At 37.4% G+C, this 23,107-nt stretch overlaps 1 protein-coding gene across 2 annotated transcripts; it reads right to left on the bottom strand.

Moving 5' to 3' along the window:
- Nucleotides 1-1,238: 1,238 nt before the first annotated feature.
- Nucleotides 1,239-22,632, bottom strand: slc15a1a (solute carrier family 15 member 1a). Of its 2 annotated transcripts, XM_068223526.2 has the most exons (23): nucleotides 22,529-22,608; nucleotides 22,400-22,437; nucleotides 21,727-21,814; nucleotides 20,046-20,187; nucleotides 19,842-19,961; nucleotides 16,414-16,513; nucleotides 16,230-16,320; nucleotides 14,074-14,157; nucleotides 13,410-13,492; nucleotides 12,221-12,307; nucleotides 10,882-10,971; nucleotides 9,971-10,015; nucleotides 9,492-9,524; nucleotides 8,650-8,738; nucleotides 8,484-8,565; nucleotides 6,930-7,049; nucleotides 6,708-6,851; nucleotides 5,028-5,074; nucleotides 4,857-4,955; nucleotides 4,245-4,353; nucleotides 2,287-2,421; nucleotides 1,994-2,101; nucleotides 1,239-1,895 (listed from the first exon to the last, which is right to left on the bottom strand). In XM_068223526.2, exons 1-23 carry the CDS (start codon nucleotides 22,533-22,535, stop codon nucleotides 1,683-1,685), a joined length of 2,154 nt encoding a protein of 717 aa, XP_068079627.1. In that variant the 5' UTR covers nucleotides 22,536-22,608; the 3' UTR covers nucleotides 1,239-1,682. The 2 variants fall into 2 exon arrangements, with proteins under 2 accessions (XP_068079627.1, XP_073768479.1); XM_073912378.1 differs by having other exon boundaries at nucleotides 6,708-7,049; nucleotides 22,529-22,632.
- Nucleotides 22,633-23,107: the final 475 nt, after the last annotated feature.

The raw sequence follows: 23,107 nt of genomic DNA, 5'->3' as shown, positions 1-23,107 counted from the left end.
CTGCCCTACACTAAAGTAACACGGTCAAAGAGCAGCTGCACAATAAACCCTACAGACTAACTTTGATTCTAGCTTGAGGAAACCTAGCATGAAACAACCCACAGCTAGAATATAGGCGTTTAATCAAACAAACACACTGGCAATGTGAAAGAGAGTTTTAGAAATTGTTGCATATTTATTAAAAATAAAAAGCTGTAAAATCAGATGTACATCAGTATTCACAGCTTTTGCTCAACACTTTGTTGATGCACCTTTGGCAGCGATCACAGCCTCAAGTCTTTCTGAATGTGATGTTACAAGCTTGGCACACCTGTCTTTGCAGGACCACTCAAGCTCTATCAGGTTGGATGGGAAGCGACGGTGTACAGCCATTTTCAGATCTCTCCAGAGACATTCAATAGGATTTAGGTCTGGGCTCTGGCTGGGCCACTCTAGGATGTTCACCGAGTTGTTGTGAAGCCGCTCCATTGATATGTTAAATGTCATATTATATACATTGATATGTTTCACATTGTCATTATGGGGGATTGTGTGTAGAATGTTGAGGTAATCAGTCAATTTAATCCATTTTGGAATTAGGCTGTAACGTAAACAAATGTGGGAAAAGTCAAGCGCTATCAACACTTTCCAGATGCACTGCATGTGCATATACTGGGTCTCCTGATCCTCATGGACGTCAGTTGAGCTGTTTACTCATGTTATGATTTAGCTTATTTGACAAACAATACACCAATGACAACCCAGCAGACAAAGGACGTCAACATGATGCCAGATTAACATTTTACACCAACATTATGGGATATTACATTTTGGGTGGAAATGAAAATTGATTTGACATCAAAACTTCAGTGTCCAACGTCGGACAGACGTTGCATTTTGGTCACTTTCCAACGCAACCTAAAAACAACCAAATATCAACATCTAATGATGTTACAGCTTGACGTTGTATAGACGCTACCACTATCAGACATTGAATTTTGGTTACCATACCTGACGAATAAATGTTAGTATTTAACGTTGACATGACGTTGGTTTAAGATGTTGGCTCGACTTTGGATTTTGACGTGACTTTTGGTCACTTTCCAATGCAAACTAAAATCAACCAAATATCAGCGTCATTTAACCATTATTGGACATCAAAATAACAATATAACATCGAAATACAACCTAAATCTAACCTAAAATTAACGTCTTATGATGTTGTTTGCCTGCTGGGTACAGATTACATGACCAAAGGGGACTTTATAAACAGTTTATTTGACATACACGGTCATCGATACTTAAAACTACAAAAAACAAAAGTAAAACTCGGCTATTTGACAAAGTGTTGTTGTGTACGTATAACATTATTTAACATTAAAGACCATAAACAGACCCCTGTATCATCATAGTCCATTGATTATTAGCTTAAAAAAGTCAAAACACACACAAAAACACTCACTAAAGTCCATCTACATCACAATCCATATCCATAACAAAGTTTATTTTACACATTAAATGTTTAATGCTACATATGATTGTCGACTCAATTGGCTCTCATCAATAATCATCTAAATGTATCAACAACAGATGCAAATCAATCATAAACACACACACGTCTGCTCACAGTCCTTCAAACCTGCTTTAATAAATACGGAAGTAAAGGGAAGATATTAGCATGAGCGTAACTCAATCTTCAAGTCTTAAATCTTGGTTTGTTTGATTTCCTGCTCGTTCTCCTTTTCCTCCATTTCTAGTGTCTCCTTCTTCTTCTTCTTGTCTGGATCAGTCTCTTGCTGTTTCAGGATCTCGGCTTCAATCTCCGCTGGGTCGATGTAGGTGTAGAAATACGCCATGATGGAGAAGATGATGCTAACAGCTACTAGCAGCGACGCAAACAGCACATACTCTGCCCACTGTGTGACGAAACAGAGATTAAAGGCATGGATGTTATATATATAAGCAGGTGTAAACAGGCCCGCAATGCTTGAGTGTGTTTTGTGCAGCACTGCACCTGTTTGGGAAGTTTCCCCAGCTCCGCCACGATCAGCACGATGATGTTTCCCACTGCGTTAGTGCACAGCCAGCCGGCCTGCAGCACCGACTTCATGTTTTTGGGAGCCTGAACACACAGAAGAACGGATGTTTGAAGACATGACTCCATGCCTCATTCACACTGGGCAGGTTAGTTCACAGGGGTGGATTTTACCAATGAGTGAGAGAGCCACAGGACATTTAATAACACATACCTAGAAGACAAAAACGCACAGTATGAAATGCATGTTTTGTGCAGTGTGTGTGATCTACCTGTGAGTATGAGAACTGCAGACCGGTGACGGAGAACATGACCTCTCCTGTAGTGATGAGGAAATACTGAGGAATCTGGAGAGCCATGTGCACCGAGTTGGGCTGCATGTCTTCAATCTCCTTTATTGACTCACACTGCACGCACAAACACACATGCACACACACACACACACACACACATTTAGTATGTATTTATTTATAGGAAAACAAGTGTGTATTTTTCCTCAGAGTAGTGTTTGGCAATAAATAACGATTAAGGCACTATAGTTTCAATGTATTACAGCATGGATGAGCACACCCTCTTTTGAAATTGAATATTTTAGCAAATACAAAACAAAAACATTTGGTGCATTTAAACAAATTACAGAACATCTTTAAGAATAGAAAGATCAAACATATGTATTTATACAGTTGAAGTCAGAATTAGTACCACCCTAAATTATTAGCCCCCCATGTTTATTTTTTCCCCCAATTTCTGGGTAACGGAGAGCAGATTATTTTTAGTCATTCATTCATTTTCTTGTTGGCTTAGTCCCTTTATTAATCCGAGGTCACCACAGCGGAATGAACCGCCAACTTATCCAACACTTTTTTACACAGCGGATGCCCTTCCAGCTGCAACCCATCTCTGGGAAACATCCACACACACTACGGACAATTTAGCCTACCCAATTCACCTGTCTTTGGGCTGTGGGGGAAACCGGAGCACCCGGAGGAAACCCACGCAAACGCAGGGAGAACATGCAAACTCCACACAGAAATGCCAACTGAGCCGAGGTTGGAACCAGCGACCTTGCTGTGAGGCAACAGCACTACCTACTGCGTCTACATACTGCCGCTGCGTAACCCAGATTTTTCTCAACACATTTCTATCTTTGATGACAGTAAATAATATTAGACTAGATATTCTTCAAGACTATATTAATCTATACAGCTTAACATGACATTTAAAGGCTTAACTAGGGTAATTAGTGTAATTAGGCAAGTTATCGTATAACAGTGGTTTAAAAAATAGCTTAGAGGGGCTAATAATTCTGACCTTAAAATGATTTTTAAAAAATGTAAAGTTTTTTTATTCTAGCCAAAATAAAACAAATAAGACTTTCTCCAGAAGAAAAAACATTATCAGACATACTGTGAAAATTTCCTGAATCTGTTTAACATCATTTGGGAAATATTTAAAAAAGAAAGAAAAATTCTAAGGGGGGGTGAATTATTCTGACTTCATCTGTATCTGTATGTATATATATATAAAATGCAAAATTGATACTAAAATTATTATTTTTTGCGTCTCTCTTTCTTCTAATATTTTTCCCTGACATTAATTTGGGTGTATTCATTTTTAACCTGTGTTCTTCAGATTTTTTTGTTAGATTAGTTTATTAGTTTTGTCTTTGGTACTGACTAATCTAAAGTATCTGCACAAATCTATTACTGTAAAGCATCTAGTAGGAAATTATAGGAATTTAAAAAGAGAGATCTGTGAGAGGTGCGCTCATTCATGCTGAACAAACACTGTATAGAAACCAGAAAACTCAACACTTATAATAATAATAATAATAATAATAATAATAGGGCATCAAGGGGACTCAGTGGTTAGCACTGTCGCCTCACAGTGGCCTCACAGGGTCAGTTGGCATTTCTGTGTGGAGTTTGCATGTTCTCGTGTTGGTGTGGGTTTCCTCCGGGTGCTCCGGTTTCCCCCACAGTCCAAACACATGCGCTATAGGGGAACTTATGAACTAAATTGGCTTTAGTGTATGAGTGTGTGTGAATGAGTGTGCTGGGTTGCGGTTGGAAAGGCATCCGCTGAGTAAAACATATGCTGGATAAGTTGGCGGTTCATTCCGCTGTGTTGACCCCTGATGAATAAAGGCACTAAGTGAAGGAAAATGAATGAACGAATGAATGAATGAATGAATGAATGCATGATGATAAAGCTCTACTGAAGCACTCACATCAGTGGAGAACAGATCACTGGGGATCAGGAAAGTGTAGGAGGAACCGAAGCCAAACTTCCGCGAAAACTCACACGACTGAATACCATCGGTTAGCGTGAACTTACGCCTGAGAAAGTAAACAGCAACAAAATATTAAAAAACACCATGACTTAGTGACATTTGGATCATATATAGCAGAACAGAAAAATAAGACGATGTTTCTCCAGGATTATTGTGCTACAGCTCAAGCCAGAATTATCGGTCCTCCTGTTCAATCGTAATTCTTTTATAATTTTCCTCAATTGATTTTTCAGCACATTTCTAAACATAATAGTTTTAATATCTCATGTGTAATAATGGCTTTAAAAAAACTGATTTCATTCTAGCCGAGATAAGATTTTCAACAATTAAACTAAATGGCTGCGTCCGAAATCGCCTGCTACTCGAGTATGTACTACAGAACCAAAGCGTGTCCAAAAAAACATGTCAGTCCAGGAATGTCAATAGAAACTAAGCAGGGTCAGAACCAATTTCACGCTGACTTACTTTCTTTCATAATTTCCCAGAGTGACGCATGCTAGCAGTCATAACATTTAAACCTCAGAGATGAATCTGAAGACATTGACTCACATGCCCTGAGAGACCAGCGTGTAGTTTGACGTTTCTGAAGGCTGAAGGCTGGACTCCAGGTTGGTGATGTTCAGATATGCAGTCCAGCCGTTAACAAACCTGTGGTACATCACATCATCAGGGAATGATCAGTTTTACAGAGCGCTTAAAACTACTGTAACATCCACTGACCTGACAGCATTCTTCCCTTCCTTTGGTTTAGACTTGATGTCTTCTTTCTGCAGGGAAAAGTCACAGTCAGTTATACATCTTTACACTGTTATACTGCAGTTCAAGCAGATCATGAACATGTTTGTTAATTAGGTTTATTTAGCTCCAAATCTTTACATTTTGAACCCAGTGAGTAGGGCGGCGATAATAAATCTATGTATTTTGATGAGTGTATTGATTCTTGAGTTTTTTTGGTGTAATGCAACCCTTTCAATCGATTCTATGCTTCACTTTTAACAGCAGATGGTGCTCTAGGCTAGTTTCTAACGGCAGATGGCGCTCTAGGCTAGAGATGGCGCTCTAGGCTAGTTTCTAACGGCAGACGGTGCTCTAGGCTAGCTTTAACAGCAGATGGCGCTCTAGGCTAGTTTCTAACATCAGATGGCGCTCTAGGCTAGTTTCTAACGGCAGACGGCGCTCTAGGCTAGCTTTAACAACAGATGGCACTCTAGGCTAGCTTTAACAGCAGATGGCGCTCTATGCTAATTTCTAACAGCAGATGGCGCTCTAGGCTAGTTTCTAGCAGCAGATGGCGCTCTAGGCTAGTTTTAACAACAGATGGTGCTCTAGGCTAGTTTCTAAACGCAGATGGCACTCTAGGCTAGTTTCTAAAAGCAGATGGCGCTCTAGGCTAGTTTCTAGCAGCAGATGACGCTCTAGGCTAGTTTCTAGCAGCATATGGTGCTCTAGGCTAGTTTTAACAACAGATGGTGCTCTAGGCTAGTTACTAAAAGCAGATGGCGCTCTAGGCTACTTTCTAGCAGCAGATGGTGCTCTAGGCTAGTTTCTAGCAGCAGATGGCGCTCTAGGCTAGTTTCTAACGGCAGGTGGTGTTCTAGGCTAGTTTCTAACAGCAGATGGCGCTCTAGGCTAGTTCTGACAGCAAAAGGCGCTCTAGGCTAGTTTCTAACAGCAGATGTTGCTCTAGGCTAGTTTTAACAGCAGATGGCGCTCTAGGCTAGTTTCAAACAGCAGATGGCGCTCTAGGCTAGTGTTTAATAGCAGACGGCGCTCTAGGCTAGTGTTTAACAGAAGACTGCTGTCTAGGCTAGTTTTAACAGTAGATGGCGCTCTGGGCTAGTTTTAATAGCAGATGGCGCTCTAGGCTAGTTTTTGTTACAGTAGATGGCGATGTGGGCTAGTTTTAACAGCAGATGGCGCCCTGGGCTAGTTTTTATCAGTTTTTAGCTAGGCTAGCTCAACAGAAATGAGTGTGATTGGTTACAAAAAAGTGTAAATATATCTAATACATCTTATAGTTTTTCCAGAGATGGGTTGCGGCTGGAAGGGCATCCTCTGCATAAAAACTTGCTGGATACGTAATTAAAAAAAGATTAATAAAGGGACTAAGCCGACAAGAAAATGAATGAATGAATGATATCTAATAGTATATCGAATACTAGTTAAAAAATAACATTTACTACAATAATCATCACAGTTGATCAGTTCACTATCGTTAATACTACATTATGTTGCAGCATTCACTCATTATTATACAGTATAACACATTTTACTATAGCACATATCAAAAACACTGTAGTATTTCCTACAAATTACTATAGTATTTTTATGTGTGGTCAAAGCCTTGACAGTTTTGTTTCTGTTTTGTTTTTGTTTATGAAATGCCTGGAGCTCACTCACCAGATACATCTCAGCCGGTTCTGAGGGGATGATCAGGGTCTGACGGCTGCCTTTGATTAAACTCAAATCTTTATTGATCTCAGGAGTTGTGTTAAAGGCTAACCTGATGTCCTGCTGGTCAAACGTAATGTAATCTGGACTGCTCTGTGGAAAAACAACATGTGAGGAGATGGTAAAACACCAGTGTGAAACAGCAGTCGTGTGTTTAGATGTATGCTGTACCTCAAATGAGCCGATCAGTAGAGGCTCTTGGGACGGCACAGTCACTATGAGAGACTCGCTGTGCATATTCACCACCTTCAGCTGGCTCTCAGAGGATGATGGGAAATTCGGCAAGGTTTTCTGAGGATAAAATCATAATTAGACTGTACATTTTAAAAGATCAATTCACTTCCATAGTAAATGTTCTATAGTAAATTACTAGTGCATATATAGAGAAGTGTCTCTACGGGTGGTTTGTCAAGTTCACTCACCTGGGCACATTTCAGAAATGCACTATTCTTTTTTTTTTTTTTTAGAGATTTGGACTGATTTAGGCTAGTTTCTAACAGCAGATGAGACTCTGGGCTAGTTTCTAACAGCAGACGGAGCTTTAGGCTAGTTTCTGAAAGCAGATAGAGCTCTAGACTCATTTTAACAGCAGACGGTGCTCTAGACTAGTTTTAACAGCAGACGGCGCGCGCTCTAGGCTAGTTTTACAGCAGACAGTGCTCTAGGCTAGTTTAAATCAGCAGACGGTGCTCTAGGCTAGTTTATAACAACAGACGGCGCTCTAGGCTAGTTTTGACAGCAGACAGCGCTCTAGGCTAATTTATATCAGCAGACGGTGCTCTAGGCTAGTTTATATCAGCAGACGGCGCTCTAGGCTAGTTTATAACAGCAGACGGCACTCTAGGCTAGTTTATAACAGCAGACGGTGCTCTAGGCTAGTTTATATCAGCAGACGGCGCTCTAGGCTAGTTTATAACAGCAGACGGCGCTCTAGGCTAGTTTTGACAGCAGACAGCGCTCTAGGCTAGTTTATATCAGCAGAGGGTTCTCTAGGCTAGTTTATAACAGCAGACGGCACTCTAGGCTAGTTTATATCAGCAGACGGCTCTCTAGGCTAGTTTTAACAGCAGATGATGCTCTAGGCTAGTTTATAACAGCAGACGGCACTCTAGGCTAGTTTTAACCGCAGACATCGCTCTAGACTAGTTTATATCAGCAGATGGTGCTCTAGGCTAGTATCTAACAGCAGACAGTGCTCTAGGCTAGATTTTAACAGCAGACAGCGCTCTAGGCTAGTTTATATCAGCAGACGGCACTCTAGGCTTGTTTTAACAGTAGACGTTGCTCTAGGCTAGTTTACATCAGCAGACGGCATTCTAGGCTAGTTTCTAACTGCAGATGGCGCTCTAGACTAACTTTTAACAGCAGACAGCGGTCTAGGCTAGTTTTCTATCAGCAGACGGTGCTCTAGGCTTGTTTTAACAGCAGACAGCGCTCTAGGCTAGTTTATATCAGCAGACGGCGCTCTAGGCTAGCTCTAGCAGCAGACAGCGCTCTAGGCTAGATTGTAACAACAGATCACGCTCTAAGCTAGTTTTAAATTGAAGCTTTAAGATTAATACAACTGTCTTGTATCATAAAAAAAATTGTTTCATTACTTTGGTGGTCAAAATGGCATCAATGTGTGGATGTCAAATCAATTGGCACTGATGCTTTTAAAAAAATCTAGGTGCCTGCTGGAAAGCATGAATACATCTTTTCATGAATTTCACGTTTCACACTCACATCAATCTCCATCTGCACCAGAGCAGCAGCAATAAACGCTGTGGCAGCGAACAACATGCCGACCGTCATTCTCTTCAAAGGGCTGAAGCAGAAAACAGATTGACATTAGCATCGCTGCAATTACAGACAATATACTCATCGTTTCATATCACACAGTAGCTCATACCTGAAATTGAGGCCACACTTTTTTATGAGAGGGAAAATGATCCTGTCCATGATGGGCACCAGGGTCAAGATGAGGATGGGGTTCACCGTCTGACGGAGAAACAGACGCACTTCAGAGGAATTCAAGATACACGTTTGATTCAAAATGATTTTTCAAATGTATGTTGCAATAAACAATTTCAATTTCGAATAAATTCTGTTTGCATGGTACTTTCACATTCACTATGAAAAACTGGCACATACATACAAACCCTCGCAAATTACTCAAAACAGTTGACGATAACTAAGTTGAAAATAACAGACTTGACAATATATAAGTTGCAATAACAGAGTTGACAATAATACTGACAATAACGGAAATGATAATAGATTTGACGATAACAGAGTTGATGATAACTTAGTTGATGATAAATAAGCTGACAATAACAGAGTGGACAATAACAGTTGACAATAATTGAGTTGACGATAACAGAGTTGACTATAAAGGAGTTGGTGATAATAGAGTTGAGGATAACAGAGTTGACGAACAGAATTAACGATAACAGTGTTGACGATAACGGAGTTGACGATAACAGATTTTACGATAACAGAGTTGACAATGAAGTTGATGATAACAGATTTGACGATAACAGAGTTGACGATAGAGAAGTTGACAATCACGGACTTGATGATAACAGAGTTGACGATAACAGAATTGAAGATAACTAAGTTGATGATAATGGAGTTGACAAAAACAAAGTTGACGATAATTGACACTTGGTCGTGCACACATAAATGCGCACACACACAGACACGTGCACTTTTTACACAGCTATAAGATAAAAATAACAGGAATAAACTCACCTGCATCTGGTCTGGCTGCAGGACGAACCCTCCCTACAGATGAGGAAATAACATCACAGTAAATAACATGCTGTTCATCAAAAAAGATGCTTCATAATTTTACTCAGAGACACTTTACATATTAAAGTAACAGTTCACGCAAAAATAAAAATTTACTCACTAATTACTCTCCCTCAAGTGATTACAAACTTGACTTCTTTCTTCTGTTCAACACAAAAGAAGATATTTTGAGGAATGCTGAACACCTGTAACCATTGACTTACATAGTAGGAAAAACAAACATTATGGAAGTGAATGGTTACAGGTTTCCAACATTCTTCAAAATATCGTCTTTAGTTTTAACAAAAGAAAGAAACTCAAGCTGGTTTTAACCGAATAAAATGAGAATACTGTAAATGATGACAGAAGTTTAATTTTTGAGTGAACTATCCCTTTAAATCTGACCACAGACACAAACTCCTTTGTTTAGAAACACGTACAAAGTCTCCGGTCATGGTGGTGGCTTGTAGAGTCCAGCGGGAGCCCTGAAACACAACAGACACAAAGCATTATAATAAAGCACTAACACAAACAGCAGACCGCAGTGTCTATGGGAGATTTGCTTATACATATTTAAACATATTTAACTTAAAGCAGACTTATTCTGGCCCTTTTTACAAGATGCTGTCTCTAGAGTGTGTGTCTGTGAGTTTGAGCTCTCTGAAACTGACCCTTTCAGGCTTTGATCCTAATTGTGGTGTTTTGTTGACTGTCGCTTTAAATTCAAATGAGATTGTGCTCTTTTCAAAAGAGGGTGGAGCTACAGACGCCTGTCCATCCCCATAGACAGACGGAAAACAGCAGTATCAGGTGTGCATGTGTGCTTCAGTGTGAGTGTGTGTTGATGCTTCTGTCAGTCTATGTCACTGCTGTCGCTGTTCATCTAAAACTCCACATCTATAATCCTCTTAGTCTATGCTGACATCATCTTCAGCAGCTCAAACACTCTGATGGCGAATGGACAGACGGCTGCTTCCCACTCAGGACTGCTGTTTATGCTAATGAGGGAGAGATGGGCACTAGTGGGCGGGGATTTCCCCCTCTGATGACATCATACAAAGGGAGAATGTCAATCAAAGTGTTTCTGCAGACTGCTTTCATCAAGTCTGATTAGAACAAACACAGTTAATACATGCTGACCATTAGAGGCTGGAGATATTCACACACTGCTGACACACAACTGGGGTTAAACCCTGCATAAAAGTGATTTTTGCATAGTAGCTCCTCTTTAAATATGCCCTTTATTGAACTACCTTGAATCATCACATGAGCCATAATCATTAATGAATTACTTACTATTAATTCTGGTGTGTGTTCACTTTTGGGAAGGTTTCTGTGTAAAATAGTTTACCTTCTGGTCAAACAGGGTCCAAAACATGGGCAGGGGGATGTAGAGGAACAACACCTTCAGCACCATCTTTATCTGCGCAATGAGGAGTTTCTGCAGGACACACACACACACACACACACAAACTGTAAAATAATGAACGTGTGTGTTTAGTTGGATAAACACGCAACAAAGCTGCAAACCTGTAACCATTGACTTCCAGTGTTTGTTTTTCCCACAATGGAAGTCAATGGTTACCGGTTTTCAGTATTCTTCAAAATATCTTCTTTGTGTTCAACATAGGAAAGAAACTCAGTTTCTATTATATTAATTAGTGATTACATTAACATTTTTGTTTTAACTGTTTCTTTAGGTTGATTATGGTCAACCTAAAGGTCAGTATTTTGCAAGAACATGTGCATTCAAGAGTTCACGCTTAGCTGATGATGGATTATAAAGCGTGTTCTTCATGCTGTCCTGGGAGAGAGCCCTGAGCTCATAAGATCCTCGAGCCCAGGGCTCCCTCCCACTTGCAGGGCGAGAGGGGAGTTTGAGCTTAGGTAGATCTGAAGAACTCCCCTGCTGTAGTAGCTGATGAACAGATAGTGATCGCTCTTAAGAGAAAACTACTTACTAGGAGCATGTCTATGGTGCTGATCTGGATTAGTCAGTTAACTTAAGCTGCATGTTTTTGGATGGTTGGAGGAAACCGGGGAACCCGGGGGAAACCCACATGAGCACACGGAGAACGTGTAAACTCCGTACAGAAACGTCGGCTGTCTTGGTAAGGACTAGAACCAGTGACGTTCTTGCTGTGAGGCAACAGTGCTAACCACTGGGCCACCGTGCCGCCCATCTAGGAAAGGAGGAGGAGTAGGGGTGGAAGGGGGGATTCTTCAAAACGAAGATGGGTGTGATATGGAGCTCAGGGTATTTATAGTGGCTTAGGAATCGTCTGATTGGTCAATCATAAATTGGATAATGCAGGACCGGCTATGATCAATCATAAGCAAGTGATTCTCTCAAAATTAGATATAAATGAACCTAACTACGTGAGTTTTCACTTAGAGTTTCATTCATTCATTGATTTTCTATTTGTCTTAGTCCCTTTACACTTAGAATTTATTTATTTGCTTATTTTCTTTTAATTTTATCAACACATTTATTAGTCTCGGTTATTATTTGTATCAGTTGGTGTATATTGGTTGTATTAGTCAGTGTGTTTTATGATATTTATACTCAATTCATACTCGATAAGCAGGTGTGTGTGTGGTATGATAGCAGGTATTACATTTCCGTAATCAGGTGTGTGTGTGTGTGTGTGTGTGTGTGTGTGTGTGAGTGTGTGAGTGTGTGTGCTTACATCATACTTCTCCTCCGCCCAGTCCATCCAGTGCTCTCTCTTTGGATAAATATCGCTTCGGTGTCTGAAACGGTTATTCAAAGCAAACTATAGAGAGAGAGAGAGAAAGAGAGAGAGAAAATGATCAGACATTAAATGTTTAGCCTCAAATAAAAAAAAAACATTCATATCATATCTGAGCTGAAGTGTAGATATCATGTACAATACAATACATTACAATATTTATTTATAAAGCACATAAAAAAACAGAGTTGATTTGGTAGCAATAGTGGAGCATCTGAGTGCGTGTGTGCGTGCATGTGCGCGAGTGTGTTTGTGTTTGACACATTGAGCATGTTGTATAGACTTGGTGTATGATTTATCGGCATTAAGTTGGATTTATTTTGTTTTTTTTTTCTTTTATTGGACAATTTTATTTATTTATTTTTATTAGACTATTTCCGATTCTTTTTCCAATTCATTTTTTGGCAAAGACACAGACTAAATTGTTTTTAAATTTTCAACCACTTAACATTGTTGAATCTTCAAGTCTTTAAGTTATTTGGCAGATGTTAAATTTTGAAAACGTAACCAAGTCACTGCTCAGATTACAGGAACTACTTTAATAACATCTAAATAAAAAGACTTTGCCCAAAAAATGTCCTTAGGCAATGTCCTGAGGGCTGAAGCACTTTCTCAATATTCAATCATCCTCAGATTACAGACTTTTGTTTGGCATCTCACCCGGATACTGTCCTAACAAATTATATATCAACATATGTTTATTAATGTAATAAAAGCATATCTATTCAGCTTTCAGATGATGTATAACTCTCAATCTAAAATATTGTTGACACTTATGACTGATGTTGTGGTCCATGCGCTTTTGTAGGAAATTTTTTGTTACATTTTTCAATTTGTTAAGTCAAGTTAAAACAAGAAAATTCATGATGAACTGTTTAGTAAATCTGACCCATGGACTGCCTTTATTATATATATTTATGGTGCTTTTTTGAATCTCTAACTAAAAATAGTATATATATATATATATATATATATATATATATATTATTTATTTATTTTTTTTAAATGGACAGTAGAAAAAAAATCAGGGTTTAAAGCCATAAACAATGACTTAGTAAATGCATTAAGTTTATTTGTGTGAACTGTTAGTTTAAGGATGTGTAATGATGAAGCGTGGCGCACTCACCCATATGCATTTACACACAGAGCCCATAATGTTTCCCTCTGGAGCAGTTTTGGTGTACATGCCACTGCCCGCAATAAACACCACTGTAACAAAAACCCACACACACACACACACACACACACACACACACACACACACAAATATTTGTCTTGTTTTAAGAAATAACATGCCAAAATAAAGTGAGTTTTTCACTTAAAACAAACTGAATAATCGGCCAACGGGGTCAGCTTAAAGGGAAAAAAACTTTATTTTTTATTCACAATTGGCAGATTATTTTGCTTGTTTTATGGAAAATCACCATTCATTTGCGCCTGTTATTTCTTGTCTAGCAAATGCTTCCTGATTTAAGAATTTCTAGATATCTGGACTAGAAACAAGACCAAAAATGTAAGTAAGAAAATGACTTTTTGCAGTTTATGTGCATCTTGGCATTTCCATTAAGCATTTTTAATGCAATACTCCAAAATGCAGAGCAGGTGGATGTGTTACACATATATTATGGAGGAAAATCAAGCTACAGTGGTTTTCCTGGTTGCATCATTTTTATTATTGATTATTTCTAAGGAATTGAAGATTTTGTTCTGCAGATATTTCCATTTTCACATACACTAGTGCAAAGTTAGTAATCAAAGTAAGAAAGTAAAGACTTGTGCAGGTTTCTTACCCAGAGACACCACCATGAGAGCTGCCGGGACCCCGAAAGCAAGCGGATAGCACTGCTGCTGCGTGTGGATGCCACACTCCTGAGCTGAACACACAGAGGAACACTTTTTAATTATTGTCAGAGAGAAAAACAAGAGTATAATGTACAGTTGAATTTTTAATGAAAAGATTTTTTTTCAACACATTTCTAATCATAATAGTTTAATAACTAATTTCTGATAAATGATGTCTTTTCTCTTTGTCATGATGACAGTAAATAATATTAGACTAGATATTCTTCAAGACACTAGTGTTCAGCTTAAAGTGACATGTAAAGGCTTCACTAGGGTAATTAGGGTAAAGTTAGGGTAATTAGGCAAGTCATTGTATAACAGTGGTTTGTTCTGGAGACAATCCAACACTAATATTGCTGAAGGGGCGAATAATATTGAAAAAATATTGAACAAATATAAAAGAACAAATATTATAGGAAATACTGTGAGAAACTCCTGAATCTGTTCAACATCATTTGGGAAATATTTGACAAAGAAAAAGAAAATTCACAGGAGGGTGACTTAAACTGTATAGTAACCCTTGCCTTGTCCTGGAATTCTGTATACACCATTCATGGGGTCAAAAAGACATGCCATCATTACACCTCTAATATAAAGCAGATCAATTTAATTCCAATCCTTAAATCTATTTTGCATGAAGAAAAGTCAGCTTTATTAACATTTATTAACTCTCTTTTGGTAAAAAAAAAAAAAAAAAAAAAAGTTAATAAATTGAGTCATCATAATTTAAACAAATGAACTTATATATGTCAACATGCAAGAGAAAAAGAAAAACTTTTAAATTGCAAGAATATATGTTGACAACAGCCAACTACACAATGCATGAGTCAAAATTACCAATTTTATACGAAAGAAATCATTGGTATATTAAGTAAAGATCGTGTTATTTAAAAACATTTGGTCAATTTCCTACTATAACAAAAAAAAAAAAACTTTGATATTTAATTTGCTCGATTAAACCCTTACCTTATATTTATATTGTGGACAATTTTGGATATGAAGGTCATTTTTGTCGTATGTCAACTTTTGTCAGTTTTGGGCACAAATATATCACTGTGAAAAAACTAAATCTCTCTCTCTCTCCCTCTCTCCCTCTCTCCCTCTCTCTCTCTCTCTCTCTCTCTCTCTCTCTATATATATATATATATATATATATATATATATATATATATATATTATTATATTTTAAAAATGTATATATATATATATATATATATATATATATATATATATATATATATATATATTTAAAGAGGACTTAACTTTGTTGAATCAAGTCCTTTTTTTGAGTTTGGCTTAAGTGGCACTCTTATTAAAAGAGGCCAATGTCTTAAACTACTCAGATAAAAGAAACTACTTAATAAACAAACAAAATTTACAACAGGATTTTCTGTTAAAAAATGTTTTATGTTATGGGTAAAACACAACTACATCTTCATCACAAACTCTGTGAATGTGCAGGTTTCCCCTCATCAGTGTTTACTCAGTGGACAACACTGGTTTCTCACTACAATAAAGGATGTACATTACAACCCAGACTCATTGGAAATATGTTCCCAGGACTACATTTTTAAGAACCAACAAATGTGTACCCTGGACTATGTTTTCTCAAATCCACTAGAGGGCGCTTTGTAGCTTATTCACAATCTGAAATCCAGCACTGGAGCACATTTTCTCAAACATGACATTTCTCGTAAATCCACCGGAGGCCGCTGTGGACATTTCTGCGCATATTAAAATTATTCTCGTGCGCATCCATGAGTGAAGCCGGTTTTCTTGTTGTTGTGTATCAGCTTGATACGGACTGACCCACACACACTCATCCCTAAACCCAACCTATAGTGTTTTCAAAGGCAAACTAGAAGAGAAATGGGAAGGTAAGCAGCCGTTTTACACATAAAAAGCAGACATATGTACTTGTGAGCGCATATGTATTGGTTCTTAAAAATGTAGACCAGGGCACAGTTTCCCCAATGAGTCGATGTTGGTGTTTTACAATGCTAAAAGCACCTGCAGAAGTGTAAAGAGTGTTTCGCAAGACAGTATTCATGAAAGCTAAAGCAGCAGATTCTTATTATATGTGTGTGTGAGTGTGTGTGTGTACCTCTGAGCACAGGCGTGATGAGTGTGGAAAGCAGACTTCCAGCGTTGATGCACAAATAAAACACTGAGAAAAAAGTGTTGAGCTGCCGACTCTGAGGACAAACACACACACACCACAGCCAACCATTAGACACAGTAAGCCTGTATGTGTGTGTGTGTGTGTGTGTGATTTGAGTATATCAGACCTGATGCTCCTGAAACTGATCTCCACCAAACGCTGCAACACACGGTTTAATTCCTCCGGTGCCCAGAGCTATGAGGACCAAACCCAGCATAGAGAGAGCACTGAAACACACACACAACGCAGAGTGTGTGAATGAGTGTGTATGGGTGTTTCCCAGTACTAGGTTGCAGCTGGATGGACATCCGCTTTTCAATTAATTTACATATAATACACAATTAATGTACACTGTGCTCAGCATGAATGAGTTAATAATATTATATTTGTGCATATACTTTAGATTAGCCAAATCTGGAGCTCATCTAATTAAATAACTTACAATAGCAGAAAACTAGTACAGCCAAATGTATATGTTACAGGGAAAAACATTCAGTACAAATTAAAGAAAGAGAAACAAAAAAATATATAACATTTTGTTGAAATTTTGTAATTTTTTTTCCAATATTTTGTTTGATTTTAACTGTGTTATCTTTCAATTTCTAAACATGTCAGGTGACTAAAATATTATTTTATTAAATATATCCGCTTAATATATCTGTTTTGTTTAAATGCACCAAAAGACATCGCCTATATTCACTGAGAAATGTAGGAACATATTCATTTTCATAATGAGGTGTACTCATTTGTGCTGAGAACTGTACATCTCTCTATCTGCATACATCTTTTGAAATGTATTTACAGAAAATAAAACATTAATGAAATAAAAAGTGAACAGAAAGAGACACACATTCATGTCAAACATTTCACAGATCGCTAAATGACTACAAATCCGCCAGTATATGGACTACAAGTTCCAGTCATGCACCACTCACATGCACCAGCTCCTAATCTCGTCTGATTGCAAACTCTTACAGCTAAAGCTGCTCAAGAATTCATTATGAAGACGCACACACACACACACACATCAGTGCTGAGTCTTGTTTAACATTGTGAACATTATAATGCGCTTCCCTTGCCTTGTCTTGCAGGTTTTGACTCTCGCTTTGTTTTGTTTGTTTTATTATTTATTCCTGTCTGCTGCCTACCTTCCGACCACTCGCCTATTATTTGTTTACGACTCTGGATTATCTACATATATCCGTTTGCCCCTGTGTTGACTGTTACCTGCCTGACTATACTGTTTAATAGTCTGCACTTCATTGCCAGCGTCCCCTTCACATTACAATATCTCTATATCTGTATTTATTATCTTTTAAAATGTATTTACAGAAAATAAAAAGTCATCAAGTGTACTGAAAGAGACACACATTCATGTCAAACCTTTCAGAAAGCATCATTTCTGCCACAGAGTATGCTTCAGCTGGAAACATCACAGTGCCAAAACTCCATTAGCAACAACGCTAAAGCAAGCAGTCACAGTTGCCATGGAAACGGTGATCAAAGTGAGTTCTGCATCAATCAGGAGCTGACGAGTTTCATTATTAGCAGAAATGAGTCGGCTAATTACACAGAGAAATGAAGCGATGCTGCAGCCCTACAGCACCAAAACCAGAAAACAGTTGCAAAGATGGACAATGCTGTATTGGGAGTTGTTTATTCAATGAACAGAATTGAAATACTTAAATAAAGATTCTGGTCAATAATGCTGTCAGTCGTCTCGCAGATCATTGCTTTGGTTTATTGGCCATATTATCTGAGTTATTTCAACCTACAACAATGTAGTATTCCCTCATTTATTTTCCATCAGCTCAGTCCCTTTTTTATCAGAGGTCGCCACAGCCAAATGAACCGCCAACTATTCCAGCATATGTTTTACACAGCGAACACCCTTCCAGATGCAACCCAGTACTGGGAAACACCCACACACACTCATTTACACACACACATAAATAAACACACACACACACACTCATACATTACGGCCAATTTAGTTCACCAATTCCCCTATAGCGCATGTGTTTGGACTGTGGGGGAAACCGGACCACCCGGAGGTGTGAGGCCACAGTAAGAACCATGTCACCATGACGCTCATCTATATATATATATATATATATATATATATATATATATATATATATATATATATATATATATATATATATATATATATATATATATATATATATATATATATCCATACTCAGCGGCCACTTTATTAGGTACACCTGATAACTGCCTGTTAATGTAAATTTCTAATCAGCCAATCACATGGCAGCAACTCAATGCATTTAGGCATGTTGACATGATCAAGATGATCTGCTGCAGTTTAAAGCGAGCATCAGAATGGGAAAGAAAGAGGATTTAGGAGACTCTGAACGTGGCATGGTTGTTTGTGCCAAACGGGCTGCTCTGAGTATTTCAGAAACTGCTGATCTACTGGGATTTTCACGCACAACCATCTCTAGGGTTTACTGAGAATGCTCCGACAAAGAGGAAATATGCAGTGAGCGGCAGTTCTGTGGGCGCAAATGCCTTGTTGATGAGGCCAGAGGAGAATGGCCAGACTGGTTCCAGCTGATAGAAAGGCAACAGTAACTCAAATAAGCACTCGTTACAACCGAGCTCTGCAGAAGAGCATCTCTGAACACACAACACGTCCAACCTTGAGGCGGATGGGCTACAGCAGCAGAAGAGCACACCGGGTGCCGCTCCTGTCAGCTAAGAACAGGAAACTGAGGCTACAATTCACACAGACTCACCAAAACTGGACAATAGAAGATTGGAGAAACGTTGCTGCTCTGATGAGTCTCCATTTCTGCTGACACATTCAGATGGTCGGGTCACAATTTAACCTCAACAACATGAAAGCATGGATCATCCTGCCTTGTATCAGCGGTTCAGGCTGGTGGTGGTGGTGTAATGGTGTGGGGGAGATTTTCTTTGGGTCCATTAGTACCAATTGAGCATCAACGCCACAGCCTACCTGAGTATTGCTGCTGACCATGTCCATCCCTTTATGAGCACAGTGTCTCCATCTTCTGATGGCTACTTCCAGCAGGATAACGCAGCATGTCATAAAGCTCAATCATCTCAGACTGGTTTCTTGAACATGACGATGAGTTCACTGTACTCAAATGGCCTCCACAGTCAGCAGATCTCAATCCAATAGAGCAGCTTTGGGATGTGGTGGAACGGGAGATTGGCATCATGGATGTGCAGCCGACAAATCTGCAGCAATTGTGTGATGCTGTCATGTCAATATGGAGCAAAATCTCTGAGGAATATTTCCAGTAGCTTGTTGAATCTCTGCCATGAAGGATTAAGGCAAAAGGGGTCCAACCTGGTACTAGTCAGGTGTACCTAATAAAGTGGCCGGAGAGTGTACTATATATATAGTTTGCATTTTTAATGCTTCTGTTGATGCACAATTAGAAAGAATATCTGGTTTCATTATTTTTTTTTCAGTCTGTTTGAATTATTTTTCTTTTTTTAATGGAAGTGTGTGTGTGTGTGTGTGTGTGTGTGTGTGTGTGTGCGTGTTGACAGACTCACATGTGTAAGGTGAAGTTGTCCGGTGTGCCGTCTCTGTTAGCGTCAGTGATGTCATGAATAGTGCTGACGGCCATGACCACCTGCCCCACTGCGTACACTATAGACAGGTATATGATGGTCCTGAAAGCACACACACACTCTCAGCATCACACTCAGTATAAACACACGCTATAAACAGTGTCGACAGCACTATTAAACACACACTTGAACTTGCCGAGCCAGGAGTCGGCGATGATGGCCCCCAGGATGGGCGTCAGGTAGCAGAGCGCCACGAACGCATGGTAGATGGAGGTTGCCAGATCATCGTCCCACAGCAGAAAATAGCGGAAATACAGCACCAGCACAGCTACACACACACACACACACACACACACACACACACACACACACACACACACACACACACACACACACACACACACACACACACACACACACAGAGAGAGGGAGGATTATTATTTGGGGGGTTTTAATTTGTTATCAAATGTGTTATTTCACATCATTTTTGATTAATCGTGACTTTTTCTGTTTTAAATTAGTAAATTTTCTTTCTCTACATTTTAAAATCTATTATTAAAGGAAAGGCCAGCTCATTTTATAGCACCTCCAGAGTTAAACATTTGAGTTTTACCATTTTTGAAACCAGTCAGCTGATCTCTGTGTCTGGTGGGAGCACTTTTAGCTTAGCTTAGCATAAGTCATTGAATCGGATTAGACCATTAGCATCTCACATAAGTCCTTTCCTCTGTAATTGCTGAATTTGTGTCATTTATTTATTTCATATATTTTATTTATTTATTTATTTTTTTACAGTTGTATATGCTTTGTTAAGTTACTATCATTGTTATTAGCACTGTCCTTTTCCTGTGTAGGTTCGATTTTGTATGTTTGTTATTAAAGCATAAATAAAATTAAATAAATAAATAAAATAAAATAAAACAAAACAAAAAAATAAATTTAAATAATATAAAATAAATTAAATTAAAACAATTTAAATAGAACTAAAATTAAATTAAATTAAAAGTTCAACAAAATAAATTAAAACAAAATGAAATAAAATTACCATAAAAAATAAATAAAATAATAAAATACAAATAAAATAAAATACTTAATTAAATTACAATAAAATAAAAGAAAACAAAAAAGAAAATAATATGAAATAAAACAATATACAATTAAATTAAATATAAAATATAAAATAGTAAAATAAAAATTCAAAATTCAACAAAATAAAATAAAAGTACAATAAAATAAAAATAAAATGAAACAAAACAAAATTAAATTAAAATAATCCAAAATTAAATAAAATGAAAACAAATTTAAATAAAACAAAAGTAAAATAAATTAAATTAGAAGTATAAAAAATAAAATAAAACAAAATTAAATTAAATTATCAGAAGATAAAATAAAGAAAATAATAAAATACAAATAAAATAAGAATCAAATAAAAAATAAAAAAATGTAATTACAATAAGTTAAAATAAAACAAAAATAAAATATAATACAATAAAATAAGATACAAATAAAATAAAATAAAACGAAAAATTAAAATAAAATAAAATAATATAAAAATAAATTAAATAAAATTAACCTAAAATAACCTAACAAAATAAAAAGTAAAACAAAATAAAAAAATATTAAATAAAAATAAAATAAAACAAAAATTACAACAACAAAAAAACATTATAATACAACATAAAAACAATAAAAAGTAGCACAGTTTGTCCTGTAGGAGTCGCTGTGCTACCAAAATCCCTGATGTGCTTCCCACACAGTGCTAGACGGTCAGGAATATAGACTGTGCTCAGGTTTTTATACTCACACATGTGTTAGTTTTGTCATCTCAGCGTTAATTAATAATCTAGAAGTGTGTTTCTTCACTCACCGCGCATCCCATAATAGGAGAATCTCTCACAGAACTCATTGACCACAATGAAGAAGATGCTGATGGGATATCCACAGCACTCAGCCGTCTGTTGGAACACAATAGTTTTTGTCAATTGTGGGGACATTTCACAGGGTCCAGTGTTTTTATACTGCACACACTGTATTTTTCATTGCCTTCACTGTAAAAATGTTGGGTTCCACACAACTCCTACATGTTGTCCCAACACAAATTAGGTTAACTTGATTGCTTTTATAAATTAACACTGCAAAAAAAAAAAAAAAATGCTTTTCTTACTTAGATTTTTGGTCTTGTTTCTAGTCCAAATATCTAAAAGTTCTCAAATCAAGAAGCATTTTTTACACAAGCAAAACATATTGTCTTGTTTTAAGAAATAATATGCCAAAATGAAGTGAGTTTTTCCTTAAATCAAGCAAAATAATCTGCCAATGGGATGAGCAAAATAATCTTATCACAAATCGAAAAACAAGATTATTTTGCTGACCCCATTGGCTGATTATATTGCTTGATTTAAGGAAATATAGTTACAGGTCTATTTATTCACATGTGAATAATTATTCACACACAATCTGACTTGAAAATAAAGTGTTATTAACTATTAAATTCCTTAGTCATTGCAGAATAAGGCATGAAATCAGTGAAGGACTCTTACCTTTTTCTTCTTCTTCTTCGTCTCGTCCATCTTTGAGTCTGTGAGATTGATTAATTATCAGGTTAGACACAACACAAAATAAATAATGCCATTATTTCTGTCATTTTAAGCAGTTTATTAGGTCCTCACCTGGCATGTTGGCAGCAGGAGCGTGTGTGTGAGAGAGTGTGTGTGTGAAAGTACCTGAGTGGGCAGCTACACCACCTCTGTGTGTGTGTGTGTTATTAGCATGGACTGTGTCCTGTCGGCTTTATGGCATGAACATCAGTGATATAGATAGATTATAGATAGACTGATATTACTCAGGGGTCCATAGGGTAAAAACCCAACAGCACAGTGTTTTCTACACCAGTCACAGTGCTTTATAGAAGGAGTCTTGATCAAAATATCCATCAAGTCGAATTTCCTTCAGATCTCAGATTAAAATGAAACAAACTAATATCGGACAAATAAAAAAATAATAATAAAACTAAAAACAAAGATCAAACATGGATCAAAAACAGAAACCATATAGCAAAACAAATCTAATTTTGTTTTTGTTAAAATAAAATTATAAAACAAAAAAGTAAAAAAAAAGAAAAAAAGATGAAATCTAAACAAAAAACACTGCAGAACACAAAAACATCAAAAAAGACAAAACAAAACACAAAATAAAAAAGAAAAGACACAAAAAAACAAGACTAAACAAAACAAAATGAAATAGGAAAA

Source organism: Danio rerio, chromosome 9, assembly GCF_049306965.1.
Source record: "Danio rerio strain Tuebingen ecotype United States chromosome 9, GRCz12tu, whole genome shotgun sequence".
Lineage (NCBI taxonomy): Eukaryota > Metazoa > Chordata > Actinopteri > Cypriniformes > Danionidae > Danio > Danio rerio.
The sequence above is the reverse complement of the archived record's forward strand: the minus strand, read 5'-3'. Positions and strand labels throughout refer to the sequence as shown.

Excerpts from the sequence above, each read along its gene's own strand:
- slc15a1a (XM_073912378.1), bottom strand. Across the intron at positions 19,962-20,045 it reads TCCTGGCTCGGCAAGTTCAA|GACCATCATATACCTGTCTA; the intron begins GTGTGTGTTTAA and ends GTGTGCTTTCAG. Across the intron at positions 12,308-13,409 it reads CTGTGTGTAAATGCATATGG|TTTGCTTTGAATAACCGTTT; the intron begins GTGAGTGCGCCA and ends CTCTCTCTATAG.